Genomic DNA, 19,748 nt, shown 5'->3' with positions numbered 1-19,748 from the left:
TGATGATATAGTGGCGGCCATCTTTTGACAATGTGGGGGTGGCTATTTTTGTGATGACATGGGGTGGCCATCTTGTGAGGGTGTGAGGATCAATTTGCATATTACATCTTTATTATATAGGCTTGTTTGATTTTTTTTACTGTTGAGTTTTAAGAGATTTTTCTATCTCTTGATACTGGTCCTTTGTCAGATATGTGGTTTGCAAATGTTTTCTCTGAGTCTTTAGCTTGTCTTTTAATCTTTTTATCAGGGTTCTTCACAGAGCAAAAGCTTTTAAGTTTTATGAGATCCAGTTGATCAGTTTCTTACTTTTATGGATCATGCTTTTTAAAAAATGTGTTTTATTGATTTTGTACAGAGAGGAAGAGAGAGGGATAGAGAGTTAGAAAAATCGATGACAGAGATTCACCGATCAGCTGCCTCTTGCACACCCACTACTGAGGATGTGCCCACAACCAAGGTATATGCCCTTGACTGGAATCAAACCCGGTACCTTTCAGTCCACTGAGCTCTATCCACTGAGCCAAACCGGTTTCAGCTGGATCATGCTTTTTGGTGTCAAGTCTAACAAGTCTTTTTTGTCTTGGATTCTAAAGATTTTCTCCTACTTTTTTTTTTTTTCCTAAAAATTTTATATTTACATTTAGGTTTATGCTTCACTTTGAGTGAATTGGGCTTCATGAAATTTCACTTCATGCATGCAGGGTTCAGTGTCCAGCAACGGCTCCAAGTGCAAAGGGACTGAGGCAGGTCTCTAATCCTCTAGCTCATGTAGCTCCCACCCTCTGCTACTCGGTCAGAACCTCTGCTCCCAACCATTACACTCTAACGGTTAAGTTAAAGGCCATACAAAGAATTGATCAGTTGCTAATCAATTATACTTGCTGAGTTCCTGACTGTAAGTAAGGCCCCAAAAAGATGCAAAGAAGACATCTGTCTTAGTCATGGTTCTTCAGAGAAGCAGAACCAGTAGATAGAAAGTGACAGAGCCGAAACCGGTTTGGCTCAATGGATAGAGCGTCGGCTTGGGGACTGAAGGGTCCCGAGTTCGATTCTGGTCAAGGGCATGTACCTTGGTTGCGGGCACATCCCCAGTAGGGGGTGTGCAAGAGGCAGCTGATTGATGACTCTCTCTCATCGATGTTTCTAACTCTCTATTTCTCTCCCTTTCTCTCTGTACAAAATCAATAAAATATATATTTTAAAAGAAAGTGACAGAGAGGTAGATACCTACATACATGGGGAATTGGCTCACATGAGTATGGAGGCCGAGAAGCCCACTGATCTGGGAAAGCTAGAGACCCAGGAGAGCCAATGGCATACACAATTCCCATTGGAAGGCCTGAGAAGAAAAGGTAAGTCCCATGGTGTGAGTTCCAGTCGGCACTAAGCCTGAAGGTAAGAGAAAAACAACCCCAATTCAAAGGCAGGCAGGCAGGGAGAGAGGGTCTCCCTTACTCAGCCTTTTGTTCTGTTTGGGTCCTCAGTTGTCCAGATGAGGAGCATCCACAACGGCAATGGAAGTCTACTTCACTCAACCTACCAGTTCAGCGTTGATCTCCTCCTAAACACCCTCACAAGCACACTACCTATCCAGTCACATCCTGGTCCATAAATTAACCCTCACAGCTTAGTACACCAGCCCCAGCCCCAGCCATGCATGCCCGCATGAGCCCAAGGCAGTGATTGGGAAATGTGCACAAACCTAGTGGTCAGGGACAGTGACAGGAGCTTGAGCAATAGGATTGCACAAATCACGATGCTGCTCTCTCTCCTATCTGACTCGTCATTCGTCCTCCCCTCCCCCACCCCCACTTTCCAGTCCCTCCAGCCTTCTCCATCAACTAGAAGTCAGGGTATTGACTGCCTCCTCCGACTCTGAGTTTCCCAGCTTTGGTAAAGTTTTTGACTCAGCATGGGGACACGTCATGTCCCAGGTCAGGTCTGGCCCTGAGAACCTGACTTGATTCTCTCTGGGTCTTGAGATCTCAGACTTTGGAGCTGGATACTCCATAACAATCCCAGTTTTGAATCTTCTTGACAGAAAAAGAGGGCCACAAGATAGAAGGCGTGAGGGGTATGGGAGGGAGAAGAACTTGAGGGAGGGAAGTGGGAGCTCGGAAGCTGCCCAGGGGAAGAGACTGGGAGCTGGAGGAGTCCTGCCCACCGTTTATCCAGAGGTTACAGAATAATACCTCTCGGGTAGAATCCAGCCAGTAGGGACGTTTTGTTTAGATTATACAATATTTTCAATGTTTTGGGGTCTAGTATTCAAACCGCCAATTTTGCACAAAATTCCTAGCATCCTTGACAAATCAGAAGGCATCGTGACAATCGGCCCACATGGCAATTGGTTGGAATGCCATAGACACTGCCCTCCTCAGAGAGAGATCTGACCTCTGTTTTGCTACAGTCGCCACTATTCCCTACTGTCCCCTGACACGGAGGCTCAGCATCATTGAACGCTGAGCTGGTGCTGTTTTTCTTACTCCCGACCTGTCTGATAGTTTATCTTACCAGCCTGGCCTCCAGGGGCATCTACATGTTCACCTCTTGGGCAGTTTGAATCTTTATTTAATAGAAGTACCAAGCTCAGAGGAAAGATATACTCCGGTGACCATCTCAACGTGAACTAGTGGCAGACCAGCACCAGGACCAGTGACCCTGTCCTCGGAGGAGCTCCTTGGCCAGAGCACTGAGTGCATGTCCTGGAGGCAGTGTCCGGAAGGTGCTTTCCTCGGAGGCACTCCTGGGAAATGAAGCCGGGGTCGCCGTCAGGACTCCCTCCCTCCCATTAACCCAACCGGTGGCCAAGGGACTCCAGACTGAAGGGAAGAAGAGCTGGATGCTTATGTAGGAGGCTGGTGGGGGGGGAAGCCAAGTGGTCTGGACATGAATGCCCATGTGGCAGAAAACATCTTCACATCAGAGTTAACTTGCCAAAACCGGTTTGGCTCAGTGACAGAGCGTCGACCTGTGGACTGAAGGGTCCCAGGTTCGATTCCAGTCAAGGGCATGTACCTCTCTGTAAAAAATCAATAAGATATATATTTTTTTAAAAATCAGAGCTAACTTGGGCAACACAGAACATGGGGTGCCTGGAAGGAAGCCTCATGTTTGTGGGGCTCGGGCCAGAAGGGGAACAGAAGTCCAGGCAGACCTTTCCGCCAGAGCTGGCCACTTCTGCCTTGGGAAGTGTTTCACAACACCCCGGCTCACTGCGGATGGGCGAGAGGGTGTGGGCTCACGCCGGCACATGCACTGGCACCCGGAGAGGGAGCGTGGGCCGAGGAGCTGGCCAGCACGCCACGCACACGCAGCGAGTGCCTGACCTGCCGTCCTCATGACGAGTGAGTGTCCCCCTCCGGGGCCGGGGGTGGGGAGAGTCAGGAGGCAAAGGAAGCCCTGGTCCCCGCGGGAGTCCTGGTCTGGACCGGAATTCTGGACGCGAGCCTGGGGTTGGGTTCTCTGCGTCTCCTCGGTCTGATCTCCGTGTGCTCGGAGCCCCTGGAACTTCTCCGGCTGCTGGAGGAGGCGGGGGGAGGCCGAGGGGCACACGTGTCCGTGTGAGTGTCTGTCAGCCCTCCTCAGAGCCCCGTGTCCCGCTCCGCATCCTCTGCGGCGGAGGGATCTGGGTTTGGGGGTCTCTGCACTCCCATGGAAAAAGAGTGATGCTGAAGGCTCCACTTCTTCTTCTTCTTCTTTTTTAAATATCAATTTTATTGATTTTTTACAGAGAGGAAGAGAGAGGGATAGAGAGTTAGAAACATCGATGACAGCCAGGACCGGTTTGGCTCAGTGGATAGAGCGTCAGCCTGCGGACTGAAAGGTCCTGGGTTCGATTCAGGTCAAGGGCATGTACCTTGGTTGTGGGCACATCCCCAGCAGGGGGTGTGCGAGAGGCAGCTAATTGATGATTTCCTCTCATCGATGTTCCTAAGTCTCCATCCCTCTCTCTTCCTCTCTGTAAAAAATCAATAAAATATATTAAAAAAAAGAAAAGAAAAGAAAAGAAAAGAAACATCGATGAGAGAGAAACATCGACCAGCTGCCTCTTGCACACCCCCTACCGGGGATGTGCCCGCAACCAATGTACATGCCCTTGACCGGAATCGAACCTGGGACCTGGGACCTTTCAGTCTGCAGACCGATGCTCTATCCACTGAGCCAAGCCTGTTTCGGCTAAAGGCTCCACTTCTGACACTGTATGGAACATTTGGTCAAGGGGTGAAGGCGACAGACCAGACATGGAGGTCAGGGCCTCTGCGCTTGGCCAGGAGGAGCAGGGGAGGAGGACACGTGGCTTTGGCAGGTCACTCACCACGCCCCACGGGGCCCTTTGCAGGTGACAGAGGTCCCCGAAGGCTAAGCAGCCCCAGCTATGGCTCCATCTCCAGCCCGCCCAGCCCGGGGCCACAGCACGCACCTCCCGGGGAGACCTACCTGAGCGAGAAGATTTCCATCCCAGACACAAAGCCGGTGGGAATGCTGGGAACTTCCTGGGGTCTCTCAGGACGGACAGGACAATATGGGGTGGGGGCGTGTCTCACGGGCTGGGTGAGGGAGTCCCCTGAAGACCATGGCGCTTAGGTCCCTTCCAGCTCTGAGCCAGGGTGCTGGGCCGTGTCACTGCCCCTTCCTGCTGCTGTCTCCAGCACTTAGCTCACTGTTTGTCTAAAAATTACCCACAGCTTCCTGGATGAACCCCAGCTTTCCTAGGAAGGCAAAGGGACTTGGGGTGGATTCAGGTTGGAGCCTCGAGGGCTTGTTGTCAAAGGACAGGACCTAGACAAGCGATTGGGAGCAGCAGAGGAGGAGATGGTGGGCTGGCATCTGGATGCTGTCCCCTGCAGTTCCAGAACCTTTAGCAGTGCCCAGGCTGCCAGACCAAGCCCTGAAATGGGGGTGTGGGGAGTCTTGGTTCAGTGGATTCTGGGGAGGAGGACCTATGGTCTGACAGGGGGCTGGAGGGAGGAACTGACCAGGGAGGCCTGACCCCAGGAAAGCCCCCCATTGGGGCTCCAGGATCTGCAGGGTCAGGGCCTGCAGGTCCGGTGCAGGCAGGCCGCTGCATGTGCTGGACCCATCGCGGCCGACGGGCTGTTAGCAAAGCCTGCCAGTTCCTCCCACCCCACGTACTCCAATATGGGGGGGAGTGGGCTCAGGAATGGGGCCGAGGGCGGGCTGCCCAGCTGGGCTGATGAGCGGCTTGGGATTCCTCAGGGGGCGGAGGCCAGTGACTGCCAGGCGTCCTCACCCCGTTTCCCCCCGCAGGGCGCGTTCAGCCTGCGGAAGCTGTGGGCCTTCACGGGGCCTGGCTTCCTCATGAGCATCGCGTTCCTGGACCCGGGGAACATCGAGTCGGACCTGCAGGCCGGCGCCCTGGCTGGATTCAAAGTGCTGGAGCGGGGTCACGTGGGGAGGGGCGCGTGGGGAGGGGCGTGTAGGGAGGGGGCGTGGGGAGGGGCGCGTGGAGAGGGGCACTGTGGGGAGGGGCGCGTGGGGAGGGGCGCACGTGAGGAGGGGGCGTGGGGAGGGGGGCGCGTGGGGAGGGGCGCGCGTGGGGAGGGGCAGGTGGGAGGGGCACGTGGGGAGGGGCGCGTGGGGAGGGGCACTGTGGGGAGGGGCGCGTGGGGAGGGGCGCACGTGAGGAGGGGGCGTGGGGAGGGGGGCGCGTGGGGAGGGGCACGTGGGAGGGGCACGTGGGGAGGGGGGCATGTGGGGAGGGGTACGTGGGAGGGGCATGTGGGAGGGGCACGTGGGGGGCGGCGCGTGTGGAGGGGCGCGTGTGGAGGGGCGCGTGGGGAGGGGCGCGTGGGGAGGGGGTGTGGGGAGGGGGCGTGGGGAGGGGCGCGTGGGGAGGGCGCGTGGGGAGGGCGCGTGGGGAGGGGGCGTGGGGAGGGGGCGTGGGGAGGGAGCGTGGGGAGGGGCGCGTGGGGAGGGGGCGTGGGGAGGGGGCGTGGGGAGGGGGCGTAGGGAGGGGGCGTGTGGAGGGCGCGTGTGGAGGGGCGCGTGTGGAGGGGGCGTGGGGAGGGGGCGTGGGGAGGGGGCGTGGGGAGGGGGCGTGGGGAGGGCGCGTGGGGAGGGGCGTGTGGGGAGGGGGCGTGGGGAGCGGGCGTGGGGAGGGCGCGTGGGGAGGGGCGGGGGTGACCCCTTAAGGGAGTGGACACCCAGCTTCCACATCTCCCCAGAGCGGCCTGCAGGGCCGCTGCTCCCGGGAGAGGCTCGTTCCAATGAAGCCGGAACCGGTCCCCAGGGCATCCCCGCCGAGTGTGGGGTGTGTGGGGAGGAGGGGAGAGGATGGTCTTTCTCTGTGTCCCCTCCTCGCCCCCAGGGAGTGTCCTGGGTCAGAGGGTGCCACCAATTCTGACGGCTGACGGCCGCCCCCTGCCCTCTCACAGCTGCTCTGGGTGCTGCTGTGGGCCACGGTGCTGGGCCTGCTCTGCCAGAGGCTTGCTGCCCGGCTGGGTGTGGTGACGGGCAAGGATCTGGGTGAGATCTGCCACCTCTACTACCCGAAGGTGAGCCTGTGGGGCCCGGACGGGAAACTCCCGCAGGCCCGAACCCGAAGCAGCCGCGTACAGGTCCACGACCACACACATGCCTGCTTCCCAGCGTCCCTTTGACAGACGGGACACGGAGGCCCACTGGCAGCACACGGGCTGAAAGGGACTCTGGACAGACCCTGTCCCTTTTATAGAAGGGGAAACAGAGGCCTCGAGAAGGGACTTGCTGAAGGAAAAAGGTAGCGAGGCATCAGTGTGGCCATTGGCTGGGATGGACGCAGGGCCCTGGCTATTGTCAGTGTCCGGGCAGGAAAACACGTTCAGTGTTAGCTATTGCCAAGGTATTGTAGTATATACATACATATTTTATTGATTTTTTTACAGACAGGAAGAGAGAGGGATAGAGTTAGAAACATCGATGAGAGAGAAACATCCATCAGCTGCCTCCTGCACACCCCCCACTGGGGATGTGCCTGAAACCAAGGTACATGCCCTTGACCGGAGTCGAACCTGGGACCCTTCAGTCTGCAGGCCGATGCTCTATCCACTGAGCCACACCGGTTAGGGCATCGCAAAGGCGCTGAATGCAGGGATGTAGCCACACACGTGCTGGAAGAGCTGGGGCCGCAGTGGCAGGAGGCTGTCACCCAGAGGTCAGAAACCTGCTGGGCGGAGCCCAGGAGCCATCCCTCGCTGCCGAGCTTCAGGGAGCATTGCCAGGGCAGCCACCGGTGCTGCGGGCGCCCAGGCTGCCCTGCTTTCGCTGCCAGAAACACCGCCGGAAGCAGGGAACCGATCTCTCCCTGCCTTTTCACCCCCATGAGTGTTTCCTGGCAAAGCCAGCGGGCAGCCAGCGGACAGGCCAGCTGGCAGGTGGAGTTAGGAGGCCTCTGGCCCGGCAGGACGGGCTGAGTGTGGGAAGGTGCGTGTAGGACTGAGACAGACGCCTGTTCCCCCTCCCCAGGTGCCCCGCACCCTCCTCTGGCTGACCATCGAGCTGGCCATCGTGGGCTCGGACATGCAGGAGGTCATCGGCACGGCCATCGCCTTCAGCCTGCTCTCCGCCGGACGGTACTGGCCCGGCTCAGCCGCCACTCCTTCCTCGGGCCTTTCCTCCTGCGCCCACTCCCTCTGCGGCCCTGACGCAGGCGCCTGCCCAACCTGCCGCGTGGGGAACAGAGACCCAGAGGTGCCGGGACTGAGCCTGAGGTCACAGTGTCAGCGGCCTTGCAGGCTCTGCCCTTCCTCTCCATCCTGTGCCCTCTTCCACCTCCCGCACACCCCGCGGCCCTCCCTGCGCTGTCCACCCCCACGCCCCTCCCCTGCGGCTGTCCACCCCCGCACACCCCCGCGCCCCTCCCTGCGGCTGTCCACCCCCGCACCCCCCCTCACACTCCCGCACACCCCCGAGGCCCCTCCCCTGCGGCTGTCCCCCCCCGCACACCCCCGCGCCCCTCCCCTGCGGCTGTCCACCCCCGCACCCCCCCTCACACCCCCGCACACCCCCGCGCCCCTCCCCTGCGGCTGTCCACCCCCGCACACCCCCGCACACCCCCGCACACTCCCGCACACCCCCGCGCCCTTCTCCTGCGGCTGTCCACCCCCTCACACCCCCTCACACTCCCGCACACCCCCGCGCCCCTTTCCTGCGGCTGTCCACCCCCGCACACCCCCTCACACTCCCGCACACCCCCGCGCCCTTCTCCTGCGGCTGTCCACCCCCCTCACACCCCCGCACACCCCCGCGCCCCTCCCCTGCGGCTGTCCACCCCCTCACACCCCCGCACACCCCCGCGCCCCTCCCCTGCGGCTGTCCCGGCCACGGGGGTCCCTGCTCCCCGGAGAGAAGTGTCCTCTCCAGCCCTGAGGGTGGGAGTCTGGGACCCGGGACCAAGGGGGCTGAGCCGGGCCCTCTGCTTTCAGGATCCCGCTCTGGGGCGGCGTCCTCATCACCATCGTGGACACCTTCCTCTTCCTCTTCCTGGATAACTACGGTGGGTGCGCCCTCCTCCTGCCGGCGGGCCGGGCAGGTGCCGGGGAGGCCGCCGGGCGGTGCCGGTGAGGCCGCTGGGCAGGTGCCGGCGAGGCCGCTGGGCAGGTGCCGGCGAGGCCGCCGGGCGGTGCCGGCGAGGCCGCCGGGCAGGTGCCGGCGAGGCCGCCGGGCAGGTGCCGGCGAGGCCGCCGGGCAGGTGCCGGTGAGGCCGCCGGGCGGTGCCGGTGAGGCCACCGGGCGGTGCCGGTGAGGCCGCCGGGCGGTGCCGGTGAGGCCGCTGGCGGCCGGTTCTGGGGGAGGAAGGGCTCCGCGCCTCCGCGTGGCCTTGGGCGAGCCCCGGGCTGCTGTGTCCTCGGGAACGGGAACGGGGGAAACAGCAGCTCAGACGGCACGGGCTGCGGGGAGGGTGCACCGAGGCAACATACGCGCAGCGCGACCGAGCGCTCAGGACCTCCCCGTTCATAGCTGCTTACCTTTCGGCTTTTTGTTGTTTTTATTGTTCCGCCCCTTTGCTCTCTCCCCAGGGCTGCGGAAGCTGGAAGCCTTTTTCGGGTTCCTCATCACCATCATGGCCTTGACGTTTGGCTATGAGGTGGGAAGCCGGGCCTGCAGCGCCCCCACGAAGGCCACCCCTCTCTCTGCCCCCCCGGAGCCCGAGGGGCCGGGTCAGGGGGGAGGGGAGGCGGCTGTGCCTGACCGGCTCCTCCCGCAGTACGTGGTGGCCCGTCCAGCCCAGGGGCCGCTCCTCCGCGGCCTGCTCCTGCCGTCCTGTCCTGGCTGCGGCCAGCCCGAGCTGCTGCAGGCCGTGGGCGTCGTCGGCGCCATCATCATGCCCCACAACATCTACCTGCACTCGGCCCTGGTCAAGGTGAGCCGGGGCGGGCGGGGAGAGGGGCCGGGGCCCTGGCCCTCACACGGCCCGGCCTCCACGCCTGGGGCTCCTGAGGCCCATGGCAACAAGACAGACCAGCCGTCTGCCTTCCCAGAGCTGCGTTCTAGAGGGAGAGACACACGAGCGCGGGGACGGGCTGGAGAGAGCTCTGGGCTGTGCAGGGCGCCCTGAAGGACACGGAGCAGGGCAGGGGACAGAGAACGACTGAGGCCAGGCCGGAGCCGCTGCAGGAGAGGGGGTGGGGAAAGGCCTTTGTAAGGACTGACCTTGGAGACAGGAAGGATGGGGGCCATCGGGGAGAAGGCACTCTCAGCGTGGGGAGTGGATGGCGAGGGCGAAGGCCTGGGAGAAATAGACCAGGCGCGTAGGAAGGGGGCCTCGGACCAGGGCCCTTCCCGGACGTCCATGGAGGGGCTTCAGAAAGAACCAGGGCTTGAGGAGAACACGGAGGGGAGCGAGGGGAGGTGCTGGTGGCACTGAGAGGCCTTGGCTGTTCCCTGCCCTTCGACCTTTACAGTCTCGAGAGATAGACCGGAGCCGACGGGCTGACATCCGAGAAGCCAACAGGTACTTCCTGATCGAGGCCACCATCGCCCTGTCTGTCTCCTTCTTCATCAACCTCTTCGTTGTGGCTGTGTTCGGGCAGGCCTTCTACCGGCGGACCAACGAGGATGCGGTGAGCCACACAGCGCCCGCACCTCACGGCTCCCCGCCCACCGCACCTCCCCGCCCACCGCACCTCCCCGCCCACCGCACCTCCCCGCCCACCGCACCTCCCCGCCCACCACAGCTCCCCGCCCACCGCACCTCCCCGCCCACCACAGCTCCCCGCCCACCGCACCTCCCCGCCCACCGCACCTCCCCGCCCACCGCACCTCCCCGCCCACCGCACCTCCCACCCACCACACCTTCCCGCCCACCACAGCTACTCACCCACCATACCTCCCACACACCACAGCTCTCCACCCACCACAGCTACCCACCCACCACAGCTCCCACATACCACAGCTACCCATCCACCACAGCTACCCACCCACCGCACCTCCCACACACCACAGCTACCCATCCACACCTCCCACTTACCACACCTCCCATCCACCACAGCTACCCATCCACACCTCCCACTTACCACACCTCCCATTCACCACAGCTACACACCCATCACACCTCCCGCCCACCGCACCTCCCCACCCACCACAGCTCCCACCCACCACACCTCCCCCCCACCACACCTGGAAGCCTCAGACCACGAGCTAAGCCCTTTGAGTCTCTGCTCTAGACTCCAGGCATTAGTAGCAAAGAGAGTCTGTGATCCTGGCCTCTAGCTGGGACCCCTATTCCGAACCCACTGGAGAGACACAGCCCCCCACAGGCAGACTTACAATAAAAAAACACACACACACACACACAAAACAACTCACCTAAGGAAATTTTTCTATTGATCCCCAGAGAGAGTGGAAGAGGGAAAGACGCAGGGGAATATGGATGTGAGAGGAACACATTGGTTGGTTGCCTCCTGCATGCGCCGGGGAGGAGCCTGAAACCGAGGTACATGCCCTTGACTGGCCCAGGCTGATGCTCTGTCCACTAAGCCAAACCAGCTAGGACCAGACTTTTTTTTTTTAGTATAATTTTTACTGATTTCAGAGAGGAAGGGAGAGGGAGTGAGATAGAAACATCAATGATGAGAGAGAATCACTGATCGGCTGCCTCCTGCATGTCCCACACTGGAGATTGCGCCCACAAACCCGGGCCTGTGCCTGACCAGGAATTAAACTGTGACCTACAAGTTCATATGCTGACGTTCAACCGCTGAGCCATGCCAGCCGAAACAGGCAGACTCTTTTTTTTTTTTTTTTTTTAATATATTTTATTGATTTTACACAGAGAGGAATTGAGAGGGACAGAGAGTCAGAAACGTCGATGAGAGAGAAACACCGACCAGCTGCCTCCTGCACACCCCCTACTGGGGATGTGCCCGCAACCAAGGTACATGCCCCCGACCGGAATCGAACCCAGGACCCTTCAGTCCGCAGGCTGACGCTCTATCCACTGAGCCAAACCGATCCCGGCAGAAACAGGCAGACTCTTGAGGGCCAAGGCCATACAAGGGCTGCAAGGCACAGACACCCAGGGGAAGTGCCTGGGAGGGAGGGGCTGAGTCTTGGGGGACCCAGCACCCAGCGGCACCCGGAAAGCTGGGGTGGATTCGCCCGGCACGCTGCAGGGAGGTGGCTGGGAGGAGAGGGTGTCTGCCATGAGTGCAGAGCGGGAACACACAGCACTCATCCTCTCCTCCAAGCCCTCTCTCCTCAGAGTCTGTTAGCAGACAGACTGGCATCGGCTCAGCACACACGTACCAAGCATCTGTTATGTGCCGGGCAGTGCCCTAGGTCCTGGGGATACGGGGACCAGTGACAGGAAGACCCTGCCCTCTCGCAGCTTAACTGTGGAGGGTGGTGAGTGGCAGGCAGGAAACCAATCAACAAACCAGATGGGAGAGCATGGTCAGGAAATGAAGGAAGCAATGACACATCCCTGGGGAGGTGGTTAGGGAGGGCAGCATTAGCCTGGTGGTCAGGAGAGGACTCTGGGGAGGAGGTGGCCTTTTGGCTGACTCTCCTGGGTCTGTGAGCTCCTGGGTCTGTGAGCTCCTGGACCTGTGAGCTGTGCTGACTCCCTGTCATGAGGTCCGCGTTGGGTGCTTCCTGAATGCTGAGCACCGTGGCCTTGCTGTGTGACCTTCGGTGGTGACACCCCTCCCCGGGCTCATGATGCTCCTCCCCACGAGGAGAGGAGGTGTACAGAGGAAGGCAAACCCTTGTCTTCAAGCCCGGGCCAGTCACGGGGCTGGGAGCAGTGGCCCGTGTGAGGGAGAGAGAGCTGTGGCCAAGCTGAGTCACTGCCAGCTGCCTTGGGCAATGCCAGCTCTCCCAAACCCACCCCACCCTGGCACCCCACGTCTCATGTGAGTTCTCCATGTTAAATGTTGGCAGTAAATTCACAGGAAGAAAGAAATAACTTGCCAGGACCGGTGTGGCTCAGTGGATAGAGCATCCGCCTGTGGACTCAAGGGTCCCAGGTTCAATTTCGGTGAAGGGCATGTACCTTGGTTGCAGGCACATCCCCAGTGGGGGGTGTGCAAGAGGCAGCTGATCGATGTTTCTCTCTCATCGATGTTTCTACCTGTCTATCTCTCTCTCTTCCTCTCTGTAAAAAAATCAATAAAACATATTTTTTTTAAAAGTTTGGAACAACAAATATGTAACTATCAACAAGTGAATCTAAAAACCAAGGGAATTAAAAAACCTGATGAACAATATTAACTGTTGAATATAATAGAATCAGAGGTATGGAAGGGGAGTAGACTGACAATTCTCGGGGGAAAAGGGGAGTGGGGGGTGCGGGAAGAGACTGAACATAAACTGTGCACCTATGGATGAGGGCAGTGGGAGAGTGGGGAAATGGCAGAGGGTGGGGTGGGAACCTGGTGGAGGGGAGCAACGGAGGGGAAAAAATGAGGAACTTTTATAATATGAACAATAAAGACTTATTTAAAATAAATAAATAAATAAATAATTTAAAAAAGACTGCCTACACCTGGAACACTGCGGTCATGTGGACTCCACCTGCATGTGGTGCGCCCGTGGCTGTCCTGGCCAGTTTTTTTTTTTTTTTTTTTTTTTTTAATAAATCCTTGCCTGCTTTAAAAAAAAAAAAAAGTTTAATGAAAGAAAGAATGAAGGAAGGAAAGAAGGAAGGAAGGAAGGAAGAAAGGAAGGAAGGAAGGAAGGAAGGAAGAAGGAAGGAAGGAAGGAAGGAAGGAAGGAAGGGAAGAAAGAAAGAAAAGGAAAGGAAAGAAAAAAGAAAAGAAAAAAGAAAAAAGAAAAGAAAAGAAAAGAAAGATAGAAAGAAATAATTTGTCAGCCAAACAAAACCTGTCTGGCCAGACTCAGCTAGAGGCCCCCCCTGGCCAGCCCCTGGCCCAGGCCTGAGGTCCGGGTTCCTGAGCCTGAGGTGGGCTCCCCTCTCCCCCTCCGCCTGTGCCCGCAGTTCAGCGTCTGCGCCAACAGCAGCCTCCAGGCCTACGCCGGCATCTTCCCCAGGGACAACCACACAGTGGCCGTGGACATCTACCAGGGGGTGAGTGCGCGGTGGGCGGGCCCGCGGCGCCACGCCCAGCGGGGGCGGGGCCTTAAGAGGGGCGGGGCTCCCAGAGGGGCGGGGCCTCTCGGGGCGGGGCTCCCAGAGGGCGAGGCCTCCCGGGGCGGGGCCTGGCTCCTGACCACGCCCCGCACAGGGCGTGATCCTGGGCTGCCTGTTCGGGCCCACGGCGCCACGCCCACCGGGGGCGGGCCTATGAGAGGGGCGGGGCTCCCAGAGGGGAGGGCGGGGCCTCCCGGGGCGGGGCCTGGCTCCTGACCACGCCCCGCCCCAGGGCGTGATCCTGGGCTGCCTGTTCGGGCCAGTGGCACCACGCCCACTGGGGCGGGGCCTGTGAGAGGGGCGGGGCCTGTGAGAGGGGCGGGGCCTCCTGGGGCGGGGCCTGGCTCCTGACCACGCCCCGCACAGGGCGTGATCCTGGGCTGCCTGTTCGGGCCCGCGGCGCCACGCCCACCGGGGGCGGGCCTATGAGAGGGGCGGGGCTCCCAGAGGGGAGGGCGGGGCCTGGCTCCTGACCACGCCCCGCACAGGGCGTGATCCTGGGCTGCCTGTTCGGGCCCGCGGCGCTGTACATCTGGGCGGTGGGCCTCCTGGCGGCGGGGCAGAGCTCCACCATGACCGGCACCTACGCGGGACAGTTCGTGATGGAGGTGGGCGCGGGTCCTTAGGCAGTGCGCACCTTCTTTTTTAACACGTCAACAATTACTTATTTATTTCCCATTTTTTATTGAGGCATTTATGTGTACATATCTCACTCCCAACATGCCCGCCCTGCCCAGGGTTCTGCGTCCGTGGGTTATGCTCGTGTCCCCGGTGGATCTCTGCCTCCCCCTCCCTCCCTCCCCTCCCTCCCTCCCCTCCCCGCTGTCCGGGCACAGTCTGCTGCTGCTTTACTGTCTGAGCCCACGGGCAGTCGGTCTGAGAGCAGCTGCTAAGGCCCCGTCCCAGACTAGAACCTGCAGAACAGATCCAGGGAGGCCGGCCTCAGGGGAGGCCTCCCCCCGGGCAGTCCGCTGAGAGCCCAGCTGCCCCGGCCCCTGCGGGCTGCACAGCTGCCCTCAGGACGCCAGCCAGAGGGTCCCCGCCGGAGGGGGGTCCCCCTGAGAGGGAGGCGGGAGGGGTCCCCCCTGAGAGGGAGGCGGGAGGGGGTCCCCGCCGGAGGGAGGAGGGGAGGGGTCCCCGCCGGAGGGAGGAGGGGAGGGGGTCCCCCTGAGAGGGAGGCGGGGAGGGGTCCCCCCTGAGAGGGAGGTGGGAGGGGTCCCCGCCGGAGGGGGTCCCCCTGAGAGGGAGGCGGGAGGGGTCCCCGCCGGAGGGAGGCGGGAGGGGGTCCCCGCCGGAGGGGGTCCCCGCCGGAGGGAGGCGGGGAGACGGTCCTCCCCCGGAACCCCCCCCCCCCAGGGCTTCCTGCGGCTGCGCTGGTCCCGCTTCGCCCGCGTCCTGCTCACCCGCTCCTGCGCCGTCCTGCCCGCCGTGCTGGTGGCCGCCTTCCGGGACCGGAGGGACCTGTCCGGCCTCAACGACCTGCTCAACGTGCTGCAGAGCCTGCTGGTGAGGCCCCGCCTCCCCGCCCCATCCCCCCCCCCCTGTGCCAGTGTGCCCCCTCCGGGCCCATCCCCCCCCCTGCCGCCTCCCCATCCCCCCCTGTGCCAGTGTGCCCCCTCCGGGCCCATCCCACCCCCTGCTCCCCGCCCCATCCCCCCCCTGTGCCAGTGTGCCCCCTCCGGGCCCAGACCACCCCTTGCCAAACCGTCTCCCACGCCCACAGCCCGCCCCGGGCACCACCGCATCCCCACTGGGCAGCGGGGAGAACCGAGGCCCGCAGCTCAGGCCAAAGGCCGCACTGGGGTTTCCACCTCCGCAGCCTGGGCCCGCGGCCCCCATGTCCCCTGGTCCCCCGCTGGGGAGCCCACAGACCCGGAGGGCACGGAGGCGGAGAACAGCGGTTGAACGCTCCCCGGCTCCCCCGCACACCCCAGGCAGAGGGCGAGAGGCACCCTGCCCCCCCCCCCCCCCCGGCTGTGGTCTGGGGGCAGGTCCCTCAGCCCCCTCCCCTCCCCTCCCTCCCCCCCGGGCTGTGGTCTGAGGACGGGGTCCCTCCCCTCCCCTCCCCCCGCCCGGGCTGTGGTCTGAGGACGGGGTCCCTCCCCTCCCCTCCCTCCCCCCGGGCTGTGGTCTGAGGACGGGGTCCCTCAGCCCCCTCCCCCCCCCCCCCGGCTGTGGTCTGAGGACGGGGTCCCTCAGCCCCCCTCCCCTCCCCTCCCCTCCCCCCCCCCCCCCCGGGCTGTGGTCTGAGGACGGGGTCCCTCAGCCCCCTCCCCCCCCCCCCCCCCCGGCTGTGGTCTGAGGACGGGGTCCCTCAGCCCCCTCCCCGTCCTCCCCCGGCTGTGGTCTGAGGACGGGGTCCCTCCCCTCCCACCCCCCGGCTGTGGTCTGAGGACGGGGTCCCCCCCTCCCCTCCCCCCCCCCTCCGGGCTGTGGTCTGAGGACGGGGTCCCTCCCCTCCCCTCCCCTCCCTCCCCCCGGGCTGTGGTCTGAGGACGGGGTCCCTCAGCCCCCTCCCCTCCCCTCCCCTCTCTCCCTCCCCCCCCCCCCCCCCGCTGTGGCCTGAGGACGGGGTCCCTCAGCCCCTCCCGGTCCTCCCCAGCTCCCCTTCGCGGTGCTGCCCATCCTCACCTTCACCAGCATGCCCGCCCTCATGCAGGAGTTTGCCAACAGCTGGTGAGTGTGCCCATCCGCGGCCGCCGGCCGCCATCCAGAGGAGGTCGGAGGCGGGGATTCTGCAGCAGATGCGGCCAGGCCGCCACGTTTCTGACCAGCTCTTCCCCTTCCCCTCAGGCTCCGCTCCAGCAGGCGGAGCGGGAGGAGGCCCCGGCAGGAGTGGAGGGTGGTGGGGTGTCTGCTCCAGACCCGCCGCCCGCCCGGAGGGCCTGGCTCTGCGGCTCCCGCTCTCCCACCCGCTCAGCGGGCCCTGGGCCCGGAGAGGAGGGCGGGAGGCAGCCGTCCTCACTTCCCTCCGTCCGTCCGTCCGTCCGTCCGCCCGCAGGCTCAGCAAGGCCATCACGTCCGCCATCATGACGCTCATCTGTGCCATCAACCTCTACTTCGTGGTCAGCTACCTGCCCGGCCTGCCTCACCCCGCCTACTTCGGCCTCGTGGCCCCGCTGGGCGCCGCCTACCTGGGCCTCATCGCCTACCTGGTGCTGGAGGGCCGGGCGGGCGCCTGGGGATGGGGATGGGGGGATGGGGGGATGGGGGTGGGGATGGGGGATGGGGATGGGGAAGGGGGTGGGGATGGGGGTGGGGATGGGATTTGGGATGGGGAAGGGATGGGATCTGGGATGGGGATGGGGATGGGGGTGGGGGTGGGGATGGGGATGGGGGGATGGGGGATGGGGGTGGGGGTGGGGGATGGGTGGGGATGGGGGTGGGGATGGGGGTGGGGATGGGGATGGGGATGGGGATGGGGATGGGGATGGGGGTGGGGATGGGGATGGGGATGGGGATGGGGTCTGGTTCTCATGGTCACCCTTCCCCAGGCCTGGGCCTGCGTCATTGCCCACGGGGCCTCCCGGCTGGCTCACCGCTCCCACCGCCACTTCCTGTACGGGCTTCCTGAGGCGGAGCAGAAGGGGCAGCCCTCTGGATGAACTGCCCCGGACCGTGAGGCGGGGGGAATAAATGGGGAGGCGGGCCTGTGGGACAGGGGTGTGGGGGACGTGGGGGCAGAAGACGGAGGGGGGATTGGGGCAGGCCAGCCCCGGTTCCACAGGGACCTGCTGCTTTCTAGCTCGGACAAGTGATTCCCTTGTAGGTCTCAGTGGCCTCATCTGTAAAATGGGACATCGACCTTGCGATGGAAGGAAAGCACTCGAACACAGTGCTGGCAACGGGACGTTTTATTTTTTTTATTTTTATTATTTTTATTTTTTAATAAATCTTTATTGTTCAGATCATTACAAATGTTCCTCTTTTTTACTTTTCCCCCCTCCGTTGCTCCCCTCCACCAGGTTCCCACCCCACCCTCTCTGCCCCTGGCAACGGGACTTTTTAAAGTATTTACTGAGCACTGGAAAGAGTACCCTGACAGTCCCCGTTGGGGGCAGGCTCCAAACTGGCACTTCCTAGTAACATACAGCCCGGTGGATGCTAAGTCAACCCCAGTTCTATGCTCGACCAAAAGAAGAGGGGAACGGAAACCAGGAAAGCACAAAATCCCATCCAGAAGAGCCATCTAGCCCTGACCCGTGTGGCTCAGTGGATAGAGCGTCGGCCTGCGGACTCCAGGGTCCCGGGTTCGATTCCTGTCAAGGGCATGTATCTTGGTTGCGTGCACATCTCCAGTGGGGGGTGTGCAGGAGGCAGCTGATCGGTGCGTCTCTCTATCCCTCTCCCTTCCTCTCTGTAAAAAAAAAATAAAATCAATAAAAATATATATATTTTTAAAAGCCACCTAGTCCCAGCCTCCTCCTCTGGCAGTCTAGTCCTCTCGCTGGGGTGGCCTCCGCCGTTCTGATCCACCACCACCCCATTCCCAGGCAGTGAGATAGGTCACAGGAGGCCGGAGACCCTGCCCCCGGGCCCAGGCCGCGCAGCTCCACTCCCGGGAGCCGGCTCCCAGCGCCCGCAGGCCGGCGCGGCCTCGCCCTGCCCGGCGGAAGGAGAAAAGGCGGGCCCCCGGCCTCCCGCCCCGAGGCCTCGGAATCCGCCCGGACAGGGCGGGGTGGAGGGGAGCGGTGGGCGGGACCCCTCTGCCCCGGGTCCCTCCGCCCCCGGCCGGGACCGCACTTTGCAGACGCTCCCCGGGCGGTTTCCAGGCCCCCCAGGCCCCGCCCCGCCGCTGCCCGCTGCCCGCGGCCCGGCCCCGCCCGGAGCCCGCGGCGGGGCGGGGCGGGGCTCCCCGCGGGGCGGACCCCCTGGGCGGACCCCGCGGGGCGGGCCTGGGGCGGGCGCCTCCTTTCCCGGGCGTCCGCGGGCTCCGCGCTCAGGACCGGCGCTTGTTGATGAGAATTTCCTTTCTTAAAAGGGCGACGGTGCGGTGGGGCCCGCGGGGAGGGGAGGGGCGGGGCGGGCGGGCCGGGCCGCTGTGGGCGAGGCCCCTGGCCGGGCGGGCGGCGGCCGGGGGCCGGCGGCCGGGAAGGCGGCTCCCAGCCCCTCCCGCCCCGGAGGCCGCTGTCCGCACCCCGCGGCCCTCCGGCCAGGGCCCTGGGCGCGGAGGGAGCGGCTCCGAATTGAAGCTGGTCTCGGCGGAAGCCGTGCGGCCCAGTGGATGGAGCCCCGGCTGCGGGCTGGAGGGCCCCGGTTCGCCGAAGCCGTGCGGCCCAGTGGATGGAGCCCCGGCTGCGGGCCGGAGGGCCCCGGTTCGCCGAAGCCGTGCGGCCAGTGGATGGAGCCCCGGCTGCGGGCTGAAGGGCCCCGGTTCGCCGAAGCCGTGCGGCCCAGTGGATGGAGCCCCGGCTGCGGGCTGAAGGGCCCCGGTTCGCCGAAGCCGTGCGGCCCAGTGGATGGAGCCCCGGCTGCGGGCCGAAGGGCCCCGGTTCGCCGAAGCCGTGCGGCCCAGTGGATGGAGCCCCGGCTGCGGGCTGGAGGGCCCCGGTTCGCCGAAGCCGTGCGGCTCAGCGGATGGAGCCTCGGCTGCGGGCTGGAGGGCCCCGGTTCGCCGAAGCCGTGCGGCCCAGTGGATGGAGCCCCGGCTGCGGGCTGGAGGGCCCCGGTTTCGCCGAAGCCGTGCGGCCCAGTGGACGGAGCCCCGGCTGCGGGCTGGAGGGTCCCGGTTCGCCGAAGCCGTGCGGCCCAGCGGATGGAGCCCCGGCTGCGGGCTGGAGGGCCCCGGTTCATTCCGGTGAAGGGCAGGGGCCGGGCTGCGGGCGCACCCCCGGTGGGTGTGCGGGAGGCGGCTGAGGGATGTCCCTGACTCTCCTCCCGCTCCCTCTCTGTGAGAACCAATAAAACTACATAAAACTGTATGTAGACAGTGACTCCGGAGCGCGTGTGGGCGGGGGCGGCAGTAAGCGATGGCCAGTCGCTCCGGTGGGATGGGGGTGGGATGGGGACCACGGAGGTGCGAGCGGGGCGGGGCGGGGCGGGAGGGGAGGGCCGGGAGGCCTGGGGCAGCCTGGGGGGCGGGATGGCCGGGGAGGGGGTGGCGGGGTGAGTGCGCAGACGGTGGGGGCTCCTAGGGACCCCGGCGGGGCGG

The 19,748-nt window shown here is 63.2% G+C and overlaps 1 protein-coding gene across 1 annotated transcript; it reads left to right on the top strand.

Moving 5' to 3' along the window:
* The first annotated feature begins 3,102 nt into the window (after window positions 1–3,102).
* SLC11A1 (solute carrier family 11 member 1) lies at window positions 3,103–17,506 on the top strand. The gene is made up of 16 exons (XM_036422082.2): window positions 3,103–3,350; window positions 4,346–4,479; window positions 5,275–5,397; window positions 6,402–6,521; window positions 7,471–7,577; window positions 8,430–8,500; window positions 9,024–9,091; window positions 9,212–9,367; window positions 9,909–10,067; window positions 13,445–13,534; window positions 14,086–14,205; window positions 14,954–15,103; window positions 16,200–16,273; window positions 16,599–16,752; window positions 17,092–17,215; window positions 17,367–17,506. Exons 1-15 carry the CDS (start codon window positions 3,344–3,346, stop codon window positions 17,200–17,202), a joined length of 1,644 nt encoding a protein of 547 aa, XP_036277975.1. The 5' UTR covers window positions 3,103–3,343; the 3' UTR covers window positions 17,203–17,215; window positions 17,367–17,506.
* The last annotated feature ends 2,242 nt before the right edge of the window (window positions 17,507–19,748 follow it).

The sequence above is a fragment of the Pipistrellus kuhlii genome, unplaced genomic scaffold (genome assembly GCF_014108245.1).
Source record: "Pipistrellus kuhlii isolate mPipKuh1 unplaced genomic scaffold, mPipKuh1.p scaffold_m20_p_7, whole genome shotgun sequence".
Lineage (NCBI taxonomy): Eukaryota > Metazoa > Chordata > Mammalia > Chiroptera > Vespertilionidae > Pipistrellus > Pipistrellus kuhlii.
Note: the sequence above shows the minus strand (reverse complement) of the source record. Positions and strands in the feature narration are given on the sequence as shown.

Excerpts from the sequence above, each read along its gene's own strand:
- SLC11A1 (XM_036422082.2), top strand. Across the intron at positions 9,092-9,211 it reads CCTTGACGTTTGGCTATGAG|TACGTGGTGGCCCGTCCAGC; the intron begins GTGGGAAGCCGG and ends CTCCTCCCGCAG. Across the intron at positions 9,368-9,908 it reads TGCACTCGGCCCTGGTCAAG|TCTCGAGAGATAGACCGGAG; the intron begins GTGAGCCGGGGC and ends CGACCTTTACAG.